At 38.2% G+C, this 14,276-nt stretch overlaps 1 protein-coding gene across 1 annotated transcript in view; it reads left to right on the forward strand.

Annotated features, from left to right (window-relative positions):
* The window catches only part of CFTR (CF transmembrane conductance regulator), a 161,217-nt gene that overhangs the window by 23,090 nt on the left and 123,851 nt on the right, over positions 1 to 14,276 (forward strand). Inside the window, exons 2-3 of the mRNA XM_055314679.1 lie at positions 5,097 to 5,207; positions 8,985 to 9,093. Of these exons, the coding sequence (XP_055170654.1) occupies positions 5,097 to 5,207; positions 8,985 to 9,093 (220 nt within the window). The remainder of the gene's footprint in view (positions 1 to 5,096; positions 5,208 to 8,984; positions 9,094 to 14,276) is intronic.

Below are 14,276 nucleotides of genomic sequence, written 5' to 3' on the forward strand. Positions count from 1 at the left end.
TGACTGGTTTTGTAGTCTTTATGATGAAGTAGTGCCTCAGACATCCATATAAAGAGGAAAAAGTAATTTCGTGGGAAATTAGTACTGATAGTGAACATTGTGTGAATCATGGAGTTAGAACACAATTGCCCAGAGGGGCATCTGGATGGCTCAGTCCATGAAGCGTCTGCCTTGGGCTCAGGTTATGATCCTAGGGGTCATAGGGATTGAGCCACCAGTTGGGCTTCTGGTTCAGTGGAGAGTCTGCTTCTCCCTCTGCTTCTCCCTTTGCTTTTGCTTGCTCAATCTCTCTCTCTCAAATTAAATAAAAAATCTTTAAAAAAGATTGACTAGAAATTTTGTGGTGGATAGCTATAATGAGTAATGCATTATAACTGCATTACTTTAATTAAAAAAAAAAGTCCTGGGATCCCTGGGTGGCGCAGCGGTTTAGCGCCTGCCTTTGGCCCAGGGCGCGATCCTGGAGACCCGGGATCGAATCCCACGTCGGGCTCTCGGTGCATGGAGCCTGCTTCTCCCTCTGCCTATGTCTCTGCCTCTCTCTCTCACTGTGTGCCTATCATAAATAAATAAACTTAAAAAAATATTAAAAAAAAAGTCCTCATTATTTCCAAAGACATACATGCTCATAAACATTGGAGAAGATAGACAAGCAAAAAAGAAAGTATGTTTTCAGACATTTCCTTAATATGCATGCATTACTAATACACTTATATTTAGAAGCATCTTATAAAATGGGCAGATTGATTTTTCTATTCAATGTTTGGATTCTTTAGGCATGAAGTTAAACTAATTTATATTAGGATGCCTGTATAGCTATAAATTCTGGACATCCAGAAGATTTTTCAGAATTGGCTTGGTGTCTTTTGTTAAGCAGCAATTAATTATCTTCCCAGATTATCTGAAATTAATTGACTACATTTACTTTACTGTTCACTCATCTAGAGAAAGAAAAATAACTTCTATAGTTCTGGTAAAGTTAGATCCTCATGAGCTCTTAAACATAAACACGACTGACCTTTAGCAAAGCATGTTCTTCCTAAAGATTTTTGAGCTGGCTCAAGTGGCTATTACTTATAAATTCACCAGTTTATGAATAAGAAGCAAACATTGTTTAAACACTTCTGGAATCAGAGGGCAAGGAGTGTGGCCTGACCCTTACCCCAGAGCTATGACATTGGGGTGCAGTCTTGAAGCGTGCCAGTTTTACACAAGACTTTTTGAGAGCCAGATACCACTACTGTCTCAAGCATTATTTTCACCAAAATTCACTGAGAAAAATACATCTGACTACGAGACAACATTGAATCTAAGTTGATAAAGCTGTGATGTTTGAAGTATTATTTTTATGACTTTTTTTCTTTATATCCTTATAAAGATGAGAGACTTCTGGTCTCAAATCAATCCTTCCTGTCATACTCGCGGATCAAAAACAAAAACCCCAACATCCTCTCCCACAAAAAAGAATCTGAAGCAAAATGATAGTGCTTTGCTGTAGAAATTTGAGATTTATTATCACAACATGTTCAAGTGAGTCTCCATCTTTGCTTTGCGTTAAAGTTCAACATTTCCTTCAGTTGGGACTATCCAGATTAGTTGGGCTAGTTCAAACTCATGGTAAATAAGTTGAATGATGAGAAAACCTCTGGTGTATTTAAATATGTCTACACAAAATAGTTCAATTTCCACTTAGTTCCTTGAGTATTGTTTCATGCAAAAAGGAAAAAGGCTACTAGTCTTTGAGTGTATCAATTTGTCAGTCTTTGGGAGAAGTGTCATACAACCAGTGCTTGTCGAATTTGCTCTTTTACTTCATTTGGCCTGTTAAAGAAAATGTAAAGTTAAATACTGTGGAAGCGTGATTGTTTTATACAGACAAAATCATTTTGAACTGAAAAGGTCTAACACCTGACTTTCATCTTAGATTTTAGCACGTGAAAATGTCAGATGTTTCTGTTGGATTAATAAAAGCCAAAGGTCAAATGGAAAAAATGATTATAAACTTTAATTATGTGGTTTTAGAGGGATAGAGTTTATGAAAATCAAGGCTTTCATAGTGGCTATAATTGAAAAATTATTTTCATTATAAGAAATTACAAGTCGTTCTATAAAAAAATTAGAAATGTTGTCCTAAGAAATTAAATTAATTAAAAACAATTTCTTGTGTGTATTTTTAAGCAGTGAAGTGATAGCATCTTTCCTCAATAAAACCTGAATCCCCTTACAGTTAAGTGAATAAAACAGTGTTTCTGGGGTACCAGACCTTTTCTTTCAAAATCACTCTGGAACTTTTAAGTTCTAAAGAAGTGTATAACTTAGGGACCTCTGTTAACCCCCATAAGTAGTAATTAGCTAGTTTGTTGGAAATGGCCAGAACTTTGGAAAGGGTCACAATTTCTAAGACCTTTTTTTAAAATCCATTGTCACTATATAGTGACTGGTTATGAGTGAAGGAGAAAATTAATTAGAGATGAGAGGAAGAGATGGTGGGAGCAAATTCGAAGAGGAGAAAGAACAGGGTTTATTGCTTGTGGTTATTCCAGGCATAATCTGCTTTGCTTCATGAACCACCTAATGCTTATTGATTTCCAATGGAGGAAATGTGGAAGTAGAAATCCTCACTGGGCTTTCCTAAATTCTATCTGAGTACATTTAACCTACTCAGGATTATGCAAAAGGAGTGGTGGCTGGAGTCTTTCAATAAGTGGTGTTTCATAAAGTGTAGGTATCTGGGGAGTTTTTTGTTTTGTCTTTGTTTTTGTATTTCTAAGATTGGCTTGAGGCAGGCATGGAGAACTCATTGGAGCAGAAATTTCATTCAATGTTATCAGTTTAATCTAACAGGATACGTTTTTTTTCCCTAGGGTGACTGGCGATTTCTAGGCAGCCTAAGGCGAACTAATTTTAGTTCTCATAATTCACTTTAAGCCAAGTTTCTATTTCAGGATACAAATATGGGTTTATTGTGACAACCTGTCAGGAAACACTAAATTAATTGCTAATTAAAAATAGCTAACTTGAGTTTTAATCCTACCGAATACTTTGGTTTGATGATGCTGAGCTTTGGAACTCTTGATAATCAAACCTTGATTTCAAGGTGCAATATACGTATGAAAACAGGCACCAAAAGCTTTTAATACAGGTAGCCCACAAGTTGTGTTACTTTAAAATGAGCGTGAGACTCATTCATGGGAATGATCATCAGATCTTAGATATGGACCAAAGGATGTTTGTTCGTATATATATTTTAAAAGATAAGAAGATTTATTTTTTAATTTCCTGCAAAATGTCTTATGGTATTTGGAATTTACAGAAAGTAAAATCCTGTTTATTTGTCAATTTGGTATCATATTTTAATAATTTCAAACATACTGAACATAGTTTATTAATGGATGGAATCTATTTTCCTTTTTACTAAACCTTCTTTAGACTCCTTCCTTTTTGTCTTCAATGCCATTGCCCTTGTTCCAAGTCTTTCCACCATTTGGCATTCAGTGACCTACTGCAGATGGCCCTTTCTGGCTGAGCAGATTGTTAAATTATCAGGAAATTTGTGAGCTGGTTGTTAAGTACAACTAGTACTAAAAATTAAGTGATATAAACTTAATTAGATAAATTATATTAAAACAAAGGTAATAAAAATGCAACAGTTGTCACTACCTAATTTGACATTTCACTATTATCTTTGCTGTTTAGGTTATTTACTGTCATTATAGCTGGAAGATGAACATACTATAACATGCACCTCTGTATCTCTTCCCAACTCTGTGTTCAATGACTTCACATTTACTAGCTTGAAACTGGTCACAGTGGGAGTATTTACACCACAGAAATGGGCAAATCACTGAAGTCACTTTTTTCTTCTTGGAGAAGGGCTGGTTAAAGATTTGCCAGGGTACCACCCCACTGCCTGCAGTTTGCCAGCTTTTAGCCTTCCTGCATCTAGATGCTTATCTCTATGAAGATTATTTTGTTTTATCTGTACTAGTTAGAAACAATATCCTTGAAAATAACTGAAGGAAAAGAAAAGAAAAGGAAAAGGAAAGAACTGGCATATCCTAATTATTGACCATACTAGCTTCAATAGTTTTCATCATAACTTGTTTTTTATTAGATGTGGAGGGGGTGGATGCTGTGGGGCGAGGAGACAAAATGTAAAGTTATGATCCCCACCCTCAAGTAATGATTCAGAAGTGATAATTAGGCCAACAAATTAATGCAAAGTATTCATTAACCCTTTAGCTATAGTCAACTCATTCAACAATAGTTTGTTGCTGAGAGCCATGTATAAGAACAACATTGTATGGGGATATTGATTGAGGGTCCATCTTCTTTATCATTCATAGATCATTTTATATTTAAAGAGGTAGAGATGGGGCTTCAGTGATTCTAAACTCCTAGTATCTTGTTATTTGGGGGCAGCTTTTTTGGTTTGTTTGTTTAAGATTTATTTATTTGAGAGAGACAGAGTGCAGGGTGGAGAGTAGGAGCACAGGGAGAGGGAGAGGGAAACTCAAGCAGACTCAATGCGAGTGTGGGGCTCAATCTCATGACCAGGGGATCAGACCTGAGCCAAAACCAAGAGTCAGAAGTTTAACTGACTGAGCCACCCAGGTGCCCTGGAATAGTTTGTTATTTTAAGAATACTTTATTTTTTTAAAAGATTGTATTTATTTATTTATGAGAGACACACAGAGAGAGAGGCAGAGACATAGGCAGAGGGAGAAGCAGGCCTCTCGTAAGGAGCCCGGCATGGGGCTCAATCCCGGATCCTGAGCTGAGGCAGACACTCTACCATTAAGAATACTTATATATAGAATGTGTAGTGGCTTATTTTTTTCTGCTGGTAAGGATTCTACTATCATTCCTGATCCTTTCTCTTAGGCACGTTAGTTCAGAGGTATTGGTGTTTTATACAGATGCATCCTATAAAATATGAAGCACTGTCATTTCTATAAATTGACTTATTTTATTCTAATATTTATGCACCCACCACTTCTCACCTGCCAGAAGATTTAAAATAGTATCGGATTCCAAGTCTATACTGGAGACCAAATCAAGTGAATATTGACATCTGTCCCTTCTCTTTGTTTCAGCTGGACCAGACCAATTTTGATAAAAGGCTATAGACAACGCCTGGAATTATCAGACATATACCAAGTCCCTTCTGCTGATTCTGCTGATCATCTGTCTGAAAAATTGGAAAGGTACGTTTATGGACGTTATTCATTAGTTGGGGGGAGGAATTAATACTATTATTATTAATAATACTCTAATTATTTAAAGGATAGAGAACTAGCTTATTAATGGCTTAATTCCTAAAATGACATATTTAAGATAGGAACATCTTATTTTCTGGTTGCAGTCTTGACCAATTAAAAATTAAACAATTAAAGTTTGAAAGATGAGCTATTTTCCTGATAAATGACTTTTTTTTTCTGAAAAATAATTGTGAGAAGTTACCTGTCTTTAAAGAACATTAAGTGGATTTTGTGAAGACTGAAGTAACATCTTTATGAAGCAAATTGTTTATATTTGCCCTCAAAAATCTTAATATGCAAATATGAATGTACTTACTTGGACATCCTAAGGTAATGGCCATTAGATATCAAAGAAATGTAAAAATTTCTTTGAGTACGTATTGAATGCTGGGTATAGTATCTCCTCTCAGCTCTTGGAGGAGCGCATCATCACTTCCATCTTGTAGAGAGTAAAGGAGGCTCAGAGAGATGATGCAGTTTTCCAGCTGATGACCAACAGAGCCACAATTCTAGGGCAGATCTGTACTTGCCACCTCCTCAGGATCGGTGCTTCCCGTTGTAGACTAGTTCTCAGAGTTCCCTTTTCTACGAGTAATGGTTAGAACCCTTTTGATTACCAGTGACAGAAACCCAATTAACCAGCTTAATAGAAAAAGGGAATTTGTTGGCTCCTGTAGCCTACCTGTGTGAAGGGATCTAGGCAGAGGACTGGCCTTAGCGACTGAGTGGAACCAGAGACTCTCGTGCCACTTGGTATTTGCTTGTGCTGGTTTTATTCTCTCAGACCAGATTACTCCATGCAGTGGGTCCTTAGAACTCTGCTCATTTCTTTACAAATCACAAAGATAAGAGCCCTTTTTCCTTGGCCAAATGTGAAAAATCCCAGAGACTCTAGGGTCACATGCTCACTCCTTACACCAAAGGGGGGAAAAAAATAGAAAAGAGAAGAAAAAGGAAAAGAAAAAGTAGCTACTAAATTATTGCCCCCAAATAAAAAATGTTGAGACTTGTAACTTGTTTACCTTATTTTCATTAAACTCATTTCCCTTTAAAATATATTTTCAAGAAAAAAAAATATTTTCAAGGCAAAGTAAGATGTTCAGCCTTATTTTTCTTGATTTTATTCAAGTAATTAGGCTAGTGGGAATAAGAGATTCTTCTTTGCAATATCAAGGACCAATTCCTATTATTAGGCCCTAAGTAGGTGCAAATGCCGAGAAAGCAAGGATATTTTGGTCTGTTTGGTTTGGTTTATTTATGATGTATTCCTCAGTGCTTAGAATAGGGTCTGGCATACAGTAGATGCTCAATAAAAATTTGCTAAGTGAATGATAATTGAATGTGAAATGACTAGCATTGTGTGAAAACCTTTAATATTGTTGCAGAGATAAAAATATACCAAATAATACATTGTAGGTATATCAGCAAGTTCTTAATAAAACAATATATATTGAATACCTAAGTTCTGAATGGATACCAAGGGAAAGATTAATCAGAGTAGGACTAGGTTAATAAGAACCTGTGTACTACAGATAAATTTTTATTTATTGCCAAATAGAGGACATTAAATTGGTGGTATTATCTGGCCTAAGATTTTTTTTCCTGTTTTTATTGCATCTCCCATATCAATTCAAAGTATACCTAATTTTGTAAATTCAACAACTCTGTGCCAGTATAAGTCCATAAATGCTGTCTTTCTTACCCTTGTTATTTTGTATCTCTTTTCACTCTATGCATTTATTTTTATAAAAAATAAAATTGTTTTTTAGAATTTATTGAAACATTTTGGAAGAGTGACACGCCATTTATAGCACTTAGTACATCTGCGCTCTTGGAAAGTGACCCTAGCCCCACATTTCATAATTGCCTGATGACAAAGGTCGTTAGGTGGTAACCACGTAGCTGAGGCACACTGGCCCATCTGGTTCAGTTTGTAACATTGAACCCTCTTTACAGACTGTGCAGACTGCACATCCATTTTTACGAAAAGCTACAGAATTGGTAAATATAGAGCTTCTTCCCTTGTGATTTAACTCTCAGTGTTTGGGATTCTTACAGTGTCTGTTATGGTGCTGCTGAAACCACACCACCTCCTCTCCCTGCAAACTCCTTCTCTCAGGCTATAAATGGTTCAAATCCTGACCATTAAAATAAATTTCACCCACCTTGCATTTCCCTCAGGTTGCTGCTCCATTCTCCCATTCTTTCTCCTCCTCCTCCTGCTTCTCCTCCTCCACCTCCTCCTCCTCCTCTTCTTCCTCTACTTATTCTTCTCCTTCTTCTCCTCCTTTCCTTCTCCTTCTCCTCCTCCTCCTTCTCCTTTTCCTTCTTCTTCTATAGCTATTATTCCTTTGTTCTGGTGGTCCCTCCACTTCTTCACCTTTCTTTTACATCTCAGCTCCCTGAAATATAGTTTCTGTGTCTACCATGTTGCCAAAACAACATTGATCAGGGTCACCAGAGGTCTCTTAATGTCAAATAAAATGGCTTCTTCCTACATGATTTCGGGTTGACCACTTCCTCCCACCTTGAAATCATTTCTTTGGTCTATGTACCGCTTCTTTTTCCTGACTTTCTCATCTGACTCATTCTTCCTTTGAAAGAGAGGCTGAATCTGCCTCTATCTTTAGCTTCTTACCCTGTTGTGAGCCACTGGATGATATGGATGGGAGCAAGCCCTGTGTAAGTGTGAAAGAGTGGAGAGGTGGGTAGACGGGATAGGTAATTAGGTGTTGTAGATAGTGAGCTTCTTGGGGCAGCTGTTTTCCTTTGCACTGAGACTGCCAGTTGTGTGTTCTTCCTTTGGGGTAACTTAAAACCACTGCTAATTATCACAGATGAATAGTAATGGACCTAGCTAGCTCTTAATGAAACGCAAAACCCTTATCTAGTTCTTGCCTGTGAAACTTTTCATCTCTGTACAGATTAGTAATGCAGATCAGGGTGACACTTAGAGATGTGTTTTAACCATTGGGAAGAGAAAGGACTTTCATTAACAGACAGAAGTGCCTATAATGTAAATATAATCCACTGATGAATTTCCAGTTTTTAAAAGAAAGCTTATTTGATACCACCATTCCTTCAGACTATGTGGCTTCTTTTCCACAAAATATAGAATGTAATTCTCTTCTAGTTTTCCAAAGACTATTACTCTAATAACTGACTTTAATAGTTGAAAATGAAGTTTGGCAGTATTTGTTTTATACCCTTACATTCAAAAAACAGTCATTTAGATGAGTTTTTCTAATGTTAAATAAAAGAAAAATCCACCTGACTTTTATGTTGTTTTTTTTTGGCAGTTAAATTTTGTAAAATTCACTACAGGTCTAAACAAGTAAAGATCAAAAGGTGAAGGGGCGGGGGGGAGAGTTGAATTTTTGTTTATTTTTCACTGTCTCAAGCACATTAATATATGTTCATAAGAGTCATACTCTATTTGTCCACCTCTTGCATTGCTTTTAAGAAGTCCAGTACCTTCCTTTAATACATAAATCTGGCCTTGTCACCAAGTCAACTCCCTGAAAATTGATCTATGGTAAAGCATCAAATTCTGCCAAATATCTGAGTGTTGGTGTTGGAAGATCTCCACAAGGTTTGTCTCTTCAGTCACTTGGGTTAATCTCCTTGGATGTCTTTGTGAGAGTAAAACTATATGAAGGGAAATAGAATAGCTCAAATATTTGCACATGCAACTTATTGGTCCTACTTTTTATTCTTTTGCAGAGAATGGGACAGAGAGCTGGCATCAAAGAAGAACCCCAAACTTATTAATGCCCTTCGGCGATGCTTTTTCTGGAGATTTGCGTTCTATGGAATCTTATTATATTTAGGGGTAAGGATCTGATTTGTAAATTCATTATGGATAATAAGTGTATTCATTATTACAATTTTCTTAATCTAAAGTAATTATATTCATTTTTATGACTAGGGTAGTCTCATGTTCAGATAAAAGGACTAATTCAACTCCAAATGCAAATAAACCACTATAATAGAGACAAGTAAAAATACACTAAGGTGCCCTGGAATCCAGGTGGCAGTCTACAAATTGAAATGGGTTTGAAATAAACAGAAAAATAAATAGGTTCAGTAAAATAAATTTCTTTGAAAAGATTTATTTTTTGTTATGATCCCAAATCACATTCTCTTACAAGTATATAAGATTGCTGGCACTTTTATTTTTCTGTATTCGACAGTATGTCATATGACACAATGTCAGAGGAGAATTAAGTCATTTAGCCAATTACCTATTTGAATATCTCTAATATTTTGGAATCCTATATGCAGACTGAGTTTCAGGGAAAAATAGCAAAAGTTTTAAATTTGGCAGTGAGGTACTCTTGCAGTAGATTTTCTCAGCCTCCTATGACTTCATCAGTGAGAAGAGAGCTCCATGTCTGAAAGCTTCTGGCTTTCCGGTGTTTAAGTATAGTCTGGGATGTTTCCCAGCTGCTGTTAAGTGTGACTCAGATCTATTATTTTTTACATCATCTCAAATTCTTGGTTGTAACCTATAAAAGGCAAAGATGAGTTGCAAACTTAGTCAAAGTAAAGACTGTGCATGATATTTTCTTCGGTATAAGTACCATCTAGATTCACATGTATTCATATTGGTCTTGCATTGGAGAATTAGTGCCATAATGTCTCCCCAAAAGATGCCATTTCAAGTTGCATTTTTTTAAGCATTTGTAGTTTGTACATACCAAGAAAAATGCATTTAGAAATTTATCTTGACAAAGATGATCACATTTAGATCCCGAATGTTTTGTAATGCTGTTGATAGTCACCTGGAAAAATTCTTCTGGCTTTTGAAATTATCTGTCATCCATCCATCCATCCATCCATCCACCCACCCACATCTACCTACCTACCCACCCACCAACCCACCTATCTTTCTACCTGTCTATTCCTATAGAAATCTGCAATGGTTTGAGGGGCGGGGATATTTTGTTCATAACTATGAGTAAGGCAGCTCAAGATTAAGATGCCTTTGAGGTGGTTTTTCTCAGTGAGACCACTCAGAACTTTGGAAAACAATTTCGTCCATAGCATCTGGCTCTATTTGACTTAATCAAAATCTTTTGTTGGTTGTTTTAATGATTATACTCTATACATTTGAGTCAAGGTGAAGAAGTACGATTCACTCTGGTCATATATAAGAATGTGACATTCTCAGTAAGTTATTGTTGGATTGAAACGAGTGACACTTCAAACAACTATGTCATGACCAAGACTCTGCGGCAGAGGCGGGGGGTGGCGGGGACTGACAGTTCTCCTTGGTCATAGTCTCCATCACATGCTGCTTCCATTGATTAACATAAGTGCTACTGTGTAGAAGTGGAAAGAGAGGCATCACGATCAAGCACTTTTTGTGCCCTGGTTTCTGAAATAATTTATCCAGCAGCATTGAAGTTTCATGCAAACAAAAGCACTCACCTAAATGTGAAAGTTGAGATGATAAATGAACATATTTACCTTTTTTTTTGGTCGTGTATACAAAAAAAAAGTAGCATAATATAGTTTAATACTTATTGAGTTTAATGTTTATTGTACCTAATCTATTCCAGATTCAGCAGTAAGCCCTTTCTGCAGATTGTTTTATTTAATTCTTCTAGTAATTCCACGGAGCAGATGTTATTATCTCTAATATACAGAAAAGGATATGGAAACTCAGGGAAATTATGAAAGTTCCCAGAGTCACACATATGGTAAATTTGAGAGGTCTTTTTAGCTCCAAAGCCTATGACCCTTCTGCAAAATCAGATAATAATTGCCGTATAATTACATGTGTAATGATTGTATTTACCAGTCCACAGAATGATGTCTGTAGTAACCAGTCTTGAGTCTGCTGAGTTTCTTTGCATCATCCCAGGAGATACAGGTTTCACAGAAGCTGAAAGATTGAGGCTTCTTCCAGGGTCACTTCTGGGGCAAAGATGAAGAAAGATCCCAGTAAAAAGCAGGATAGAAAGCAAAGAGAATCTTGTCCTTTACTTATTATGCTCCAGAAGGAACTGTATGAAACCCACCCAAGGGCCAGTAGTGCTAGGGTCAAACTTATAAACGAAATTAGGGGGTAGATGAATGGAGTGGGTGTGGAGAAGGACTGATTCTTAGACTTCTCAAGTCTTAAACGTGTCCCAGCAAAAGAGATGGGTGGTAGTGAGGGATGAGGTGCTCTCCAGCTAGGCTGAGCCCTGAGCTGCAGGTCTGGAGCCATCACCAAGTGTGAAGGGCAGAGCTCGCTCCTGCCAGCTCACCTGCTACTGGTAACCAAGGGGATATTGGTGAGGAGGAGGAGGGATGGGAAAAGTAGCTGAAATACGTGTGGTGGGAGAGGAAAATTTACATTGGTCGTGGAACAGGTGTTGTGAGGCTGGAGTTTTCTCACCTTTGTCACAGAGAAGGAAACCTCCCTGAGGTTGTGAGGTTCCAAGTAGTGAAAATGTTGAACACTTAAGTCTTAATAACCATGTGGTCATTAAAATAAGTGCAGCTTTTCAGGGTGCCTCGTCTCTGGACCCCATGCTTCTTGTTACTTCCAGAAGAAAAGAAGGGGAGAAAACGTAGCCAACATTGTAAGACCGCTGTCTTTTATACCAATGCCTTAGTATTGATGGTATTCTTTTTGGGCATCCCTTTTTTCCTCTGCGTGTATCAGCTTGGTAATTGTTAAAGTCCATGAAATTGTCAAAGTCTTTGGTAATTGTTAAAGTGAAGATCCTTTTTTAAAAAAATATTTTATTTAGATTCAATTTGCCAACATATAGTATCACACCCAGTGTGCTCCTCAGTGCCTGTCACCCAGTTACCCCATCCCTTCCACCCACCTCCCCTTCTGCAACCCTCTGTGTGTTTCCCAGAGTTAGGAGTCTCTCGTGGTTTGTCTTCCTCAATGAGTGCGGATCTTTGAGATTGCTATACCACTGCTCTTGGTGAAAGGTGGACATGCTTTCAAAATATCCTGTACGTTCTTGGTCTCCCTGAATCAGGGTAATTGTGATGTTAAAGAGGTTTTGGTTGGTTTCAGGGCTGATAGAAAAAGTACTATGAAATTTGCTTTTGACTGTGAAAGGTTAAGGAAAAAAGGAAATGCCATCATAAAGGAGCTTGTCTCTCTGCAACAGTTGATGTAACTTTAAATCATATTAGCTATGGCCTCTCTTCATTAACCATGTACTTGTTTTTTCTCCATCTGACTCAGCAGCCAGATACAACATGATCGTCACATTTAGGACTCTTAGCATCAAAGAGACACTGGCTGTTGAAAACTGATTATGAGGGTCAATTAAGGATAGTGAGAGGCAAGCCAAGTGGAGGGAGTTCTGTAAGCAGATTACGGAGATCACATGGCTCTCCTTTCTTGGGTCCTAGGTAGCCCTGGGCGTATTTCCATCATCAACATGGGATGAGCATCAGTGCAACTTGGGTCAAACTCCTTTTATTCATTAAACCTCAAGAAGGTTAAGGACACAAAGGAGTCCAAGTACTAATGTTGCTAGAGTCCTCAAGTCCCAGGGTCTGTACTGCAGAAGATCTTTGTCCCTTATGTTTTGACAAAGACGTTGAGTGGGGACTTGAACACAAGCCCACGGCTAAGGAGAGTGTTTTGGGGGAATTCTGCACACGGTCCCTGGTTTAGGCTTCGACTTATGTATGTCCCTTTCACATAATTACCTACCTAAAGACAGCCATCTCCAGCAGATCTCCTCCTTCTAGATGCCTGTAGGCTAGGACCTTTTTCTCATCTTCCTTCCCATACTACCTCTCCCCATATGTAGCTGCCTCTCTAGCCCCCCCAGTGACTTGCGTGCTATATCTCCTAAACTCCCCCTATATCCTATTTCTATTCCCTACTAGAACCCCCATTTCTAAACACACTTCCTTGTGCTACCCACCAGAATAAGCCATCTACACCTTTCTTTGGTTCTGGTGACAAGAAGAGTTTGAAGTTCTGGGTTTAGAGTTCTTTGAAATATAAGGAATTTTTATATCACTCTTTAAAGTATCCAGTAGCCCCACCCCAGATAATGTGATTTAATTGTTTTGGGATGGACCCTAGGATAATAGTAGCCTCATTAAGGTCCCCACGTGATTCTGATTCAGGTAGATAAGCACCAACATTATCACTGAATGCGTCTGACTTTTGCTAGAATCTCAGGGGAGCGGTTGGGTGGCACTGAGGGAACTTTCTAGTTTGCTTTTTTTTTTTTCTTAATGATAATATGGAAAAGTTTAAAAACGAATATTAACTCTTTAATGACAGAAGAGCTATGTTTCTGAAACTTTAAGGTGCATACCAGTGACTTGGGATGGAGCCAAGAAGCAGATTCTGATTCGGGAGGATTCTGGAGAGACCCTGACATTCTAAAAGCTCTCAGGTGAAGGCTTTGGAGGACTGTGGGAGAAGAATAGTCGTGGAAAGAGAAGTAAATAGATTCATTGGGACCAAGGAGCCCCTGAATAAAAGTGATGGGGGGGATCCCACTGACACTAAAATGCAGCTGGAGGTATACTGGAAAGTCCCAAAGTGACTAGTGTTAACTTCCTGTGTCTTCCTGCGCCACCCCCCCACCCAGTCCCCCCCACCCCGGACTGCACTGGAGAGAAGCAGATGACAGGGCGCACGGAGAAGGCAAAGATACGTGGCTAAGAGGGACTCTGTTTCTCTTCCAAGATTGCAGTAGGGGGAGACGTTACATCTTTTTCTGTAGAAACTTTGTTATACAGCTCGTTGGGTTTTATGTACCAAATTATTTGAATACTCTTTGGACAGAGTGATGCTCCAAGAACATTTGGCAGTATATGTACTTTTTAAAAAAATATTTATTTGAGACAGAGAGAGAGAACAAGTGTGGGCAGTGGGGAAGTGGGGAAGGGGCAGAGGCAGAGGGAGAAGGAGAGAGAGGCTCTCAGAATCTCAAGCAGAGTCGCCACTGAGCAGAATGCCCGTCTCAGGGCTCAATCCCACAACCTTGAGACCGTGACCTGAGCCAAAGGCAAGCCAACGTTTAACCT

Source organism: Nyctereutes procyonoides, unplaced genomic scaffold (assembly GCF_905146905.1).
Source record: "Nyctereutes procyonoides isolate TBG_1078 unplaced genomic scaffold, NYPRO_anot_genome, whole genome shotgun sequence".
In the NCBI taxonomy this organism is placed as follows: Eukaryota; Metazoa; Chordata; class Mammalia; order Carnivora; family Canidae; genus Nyctereutes; species Nyctereutes procyonoides.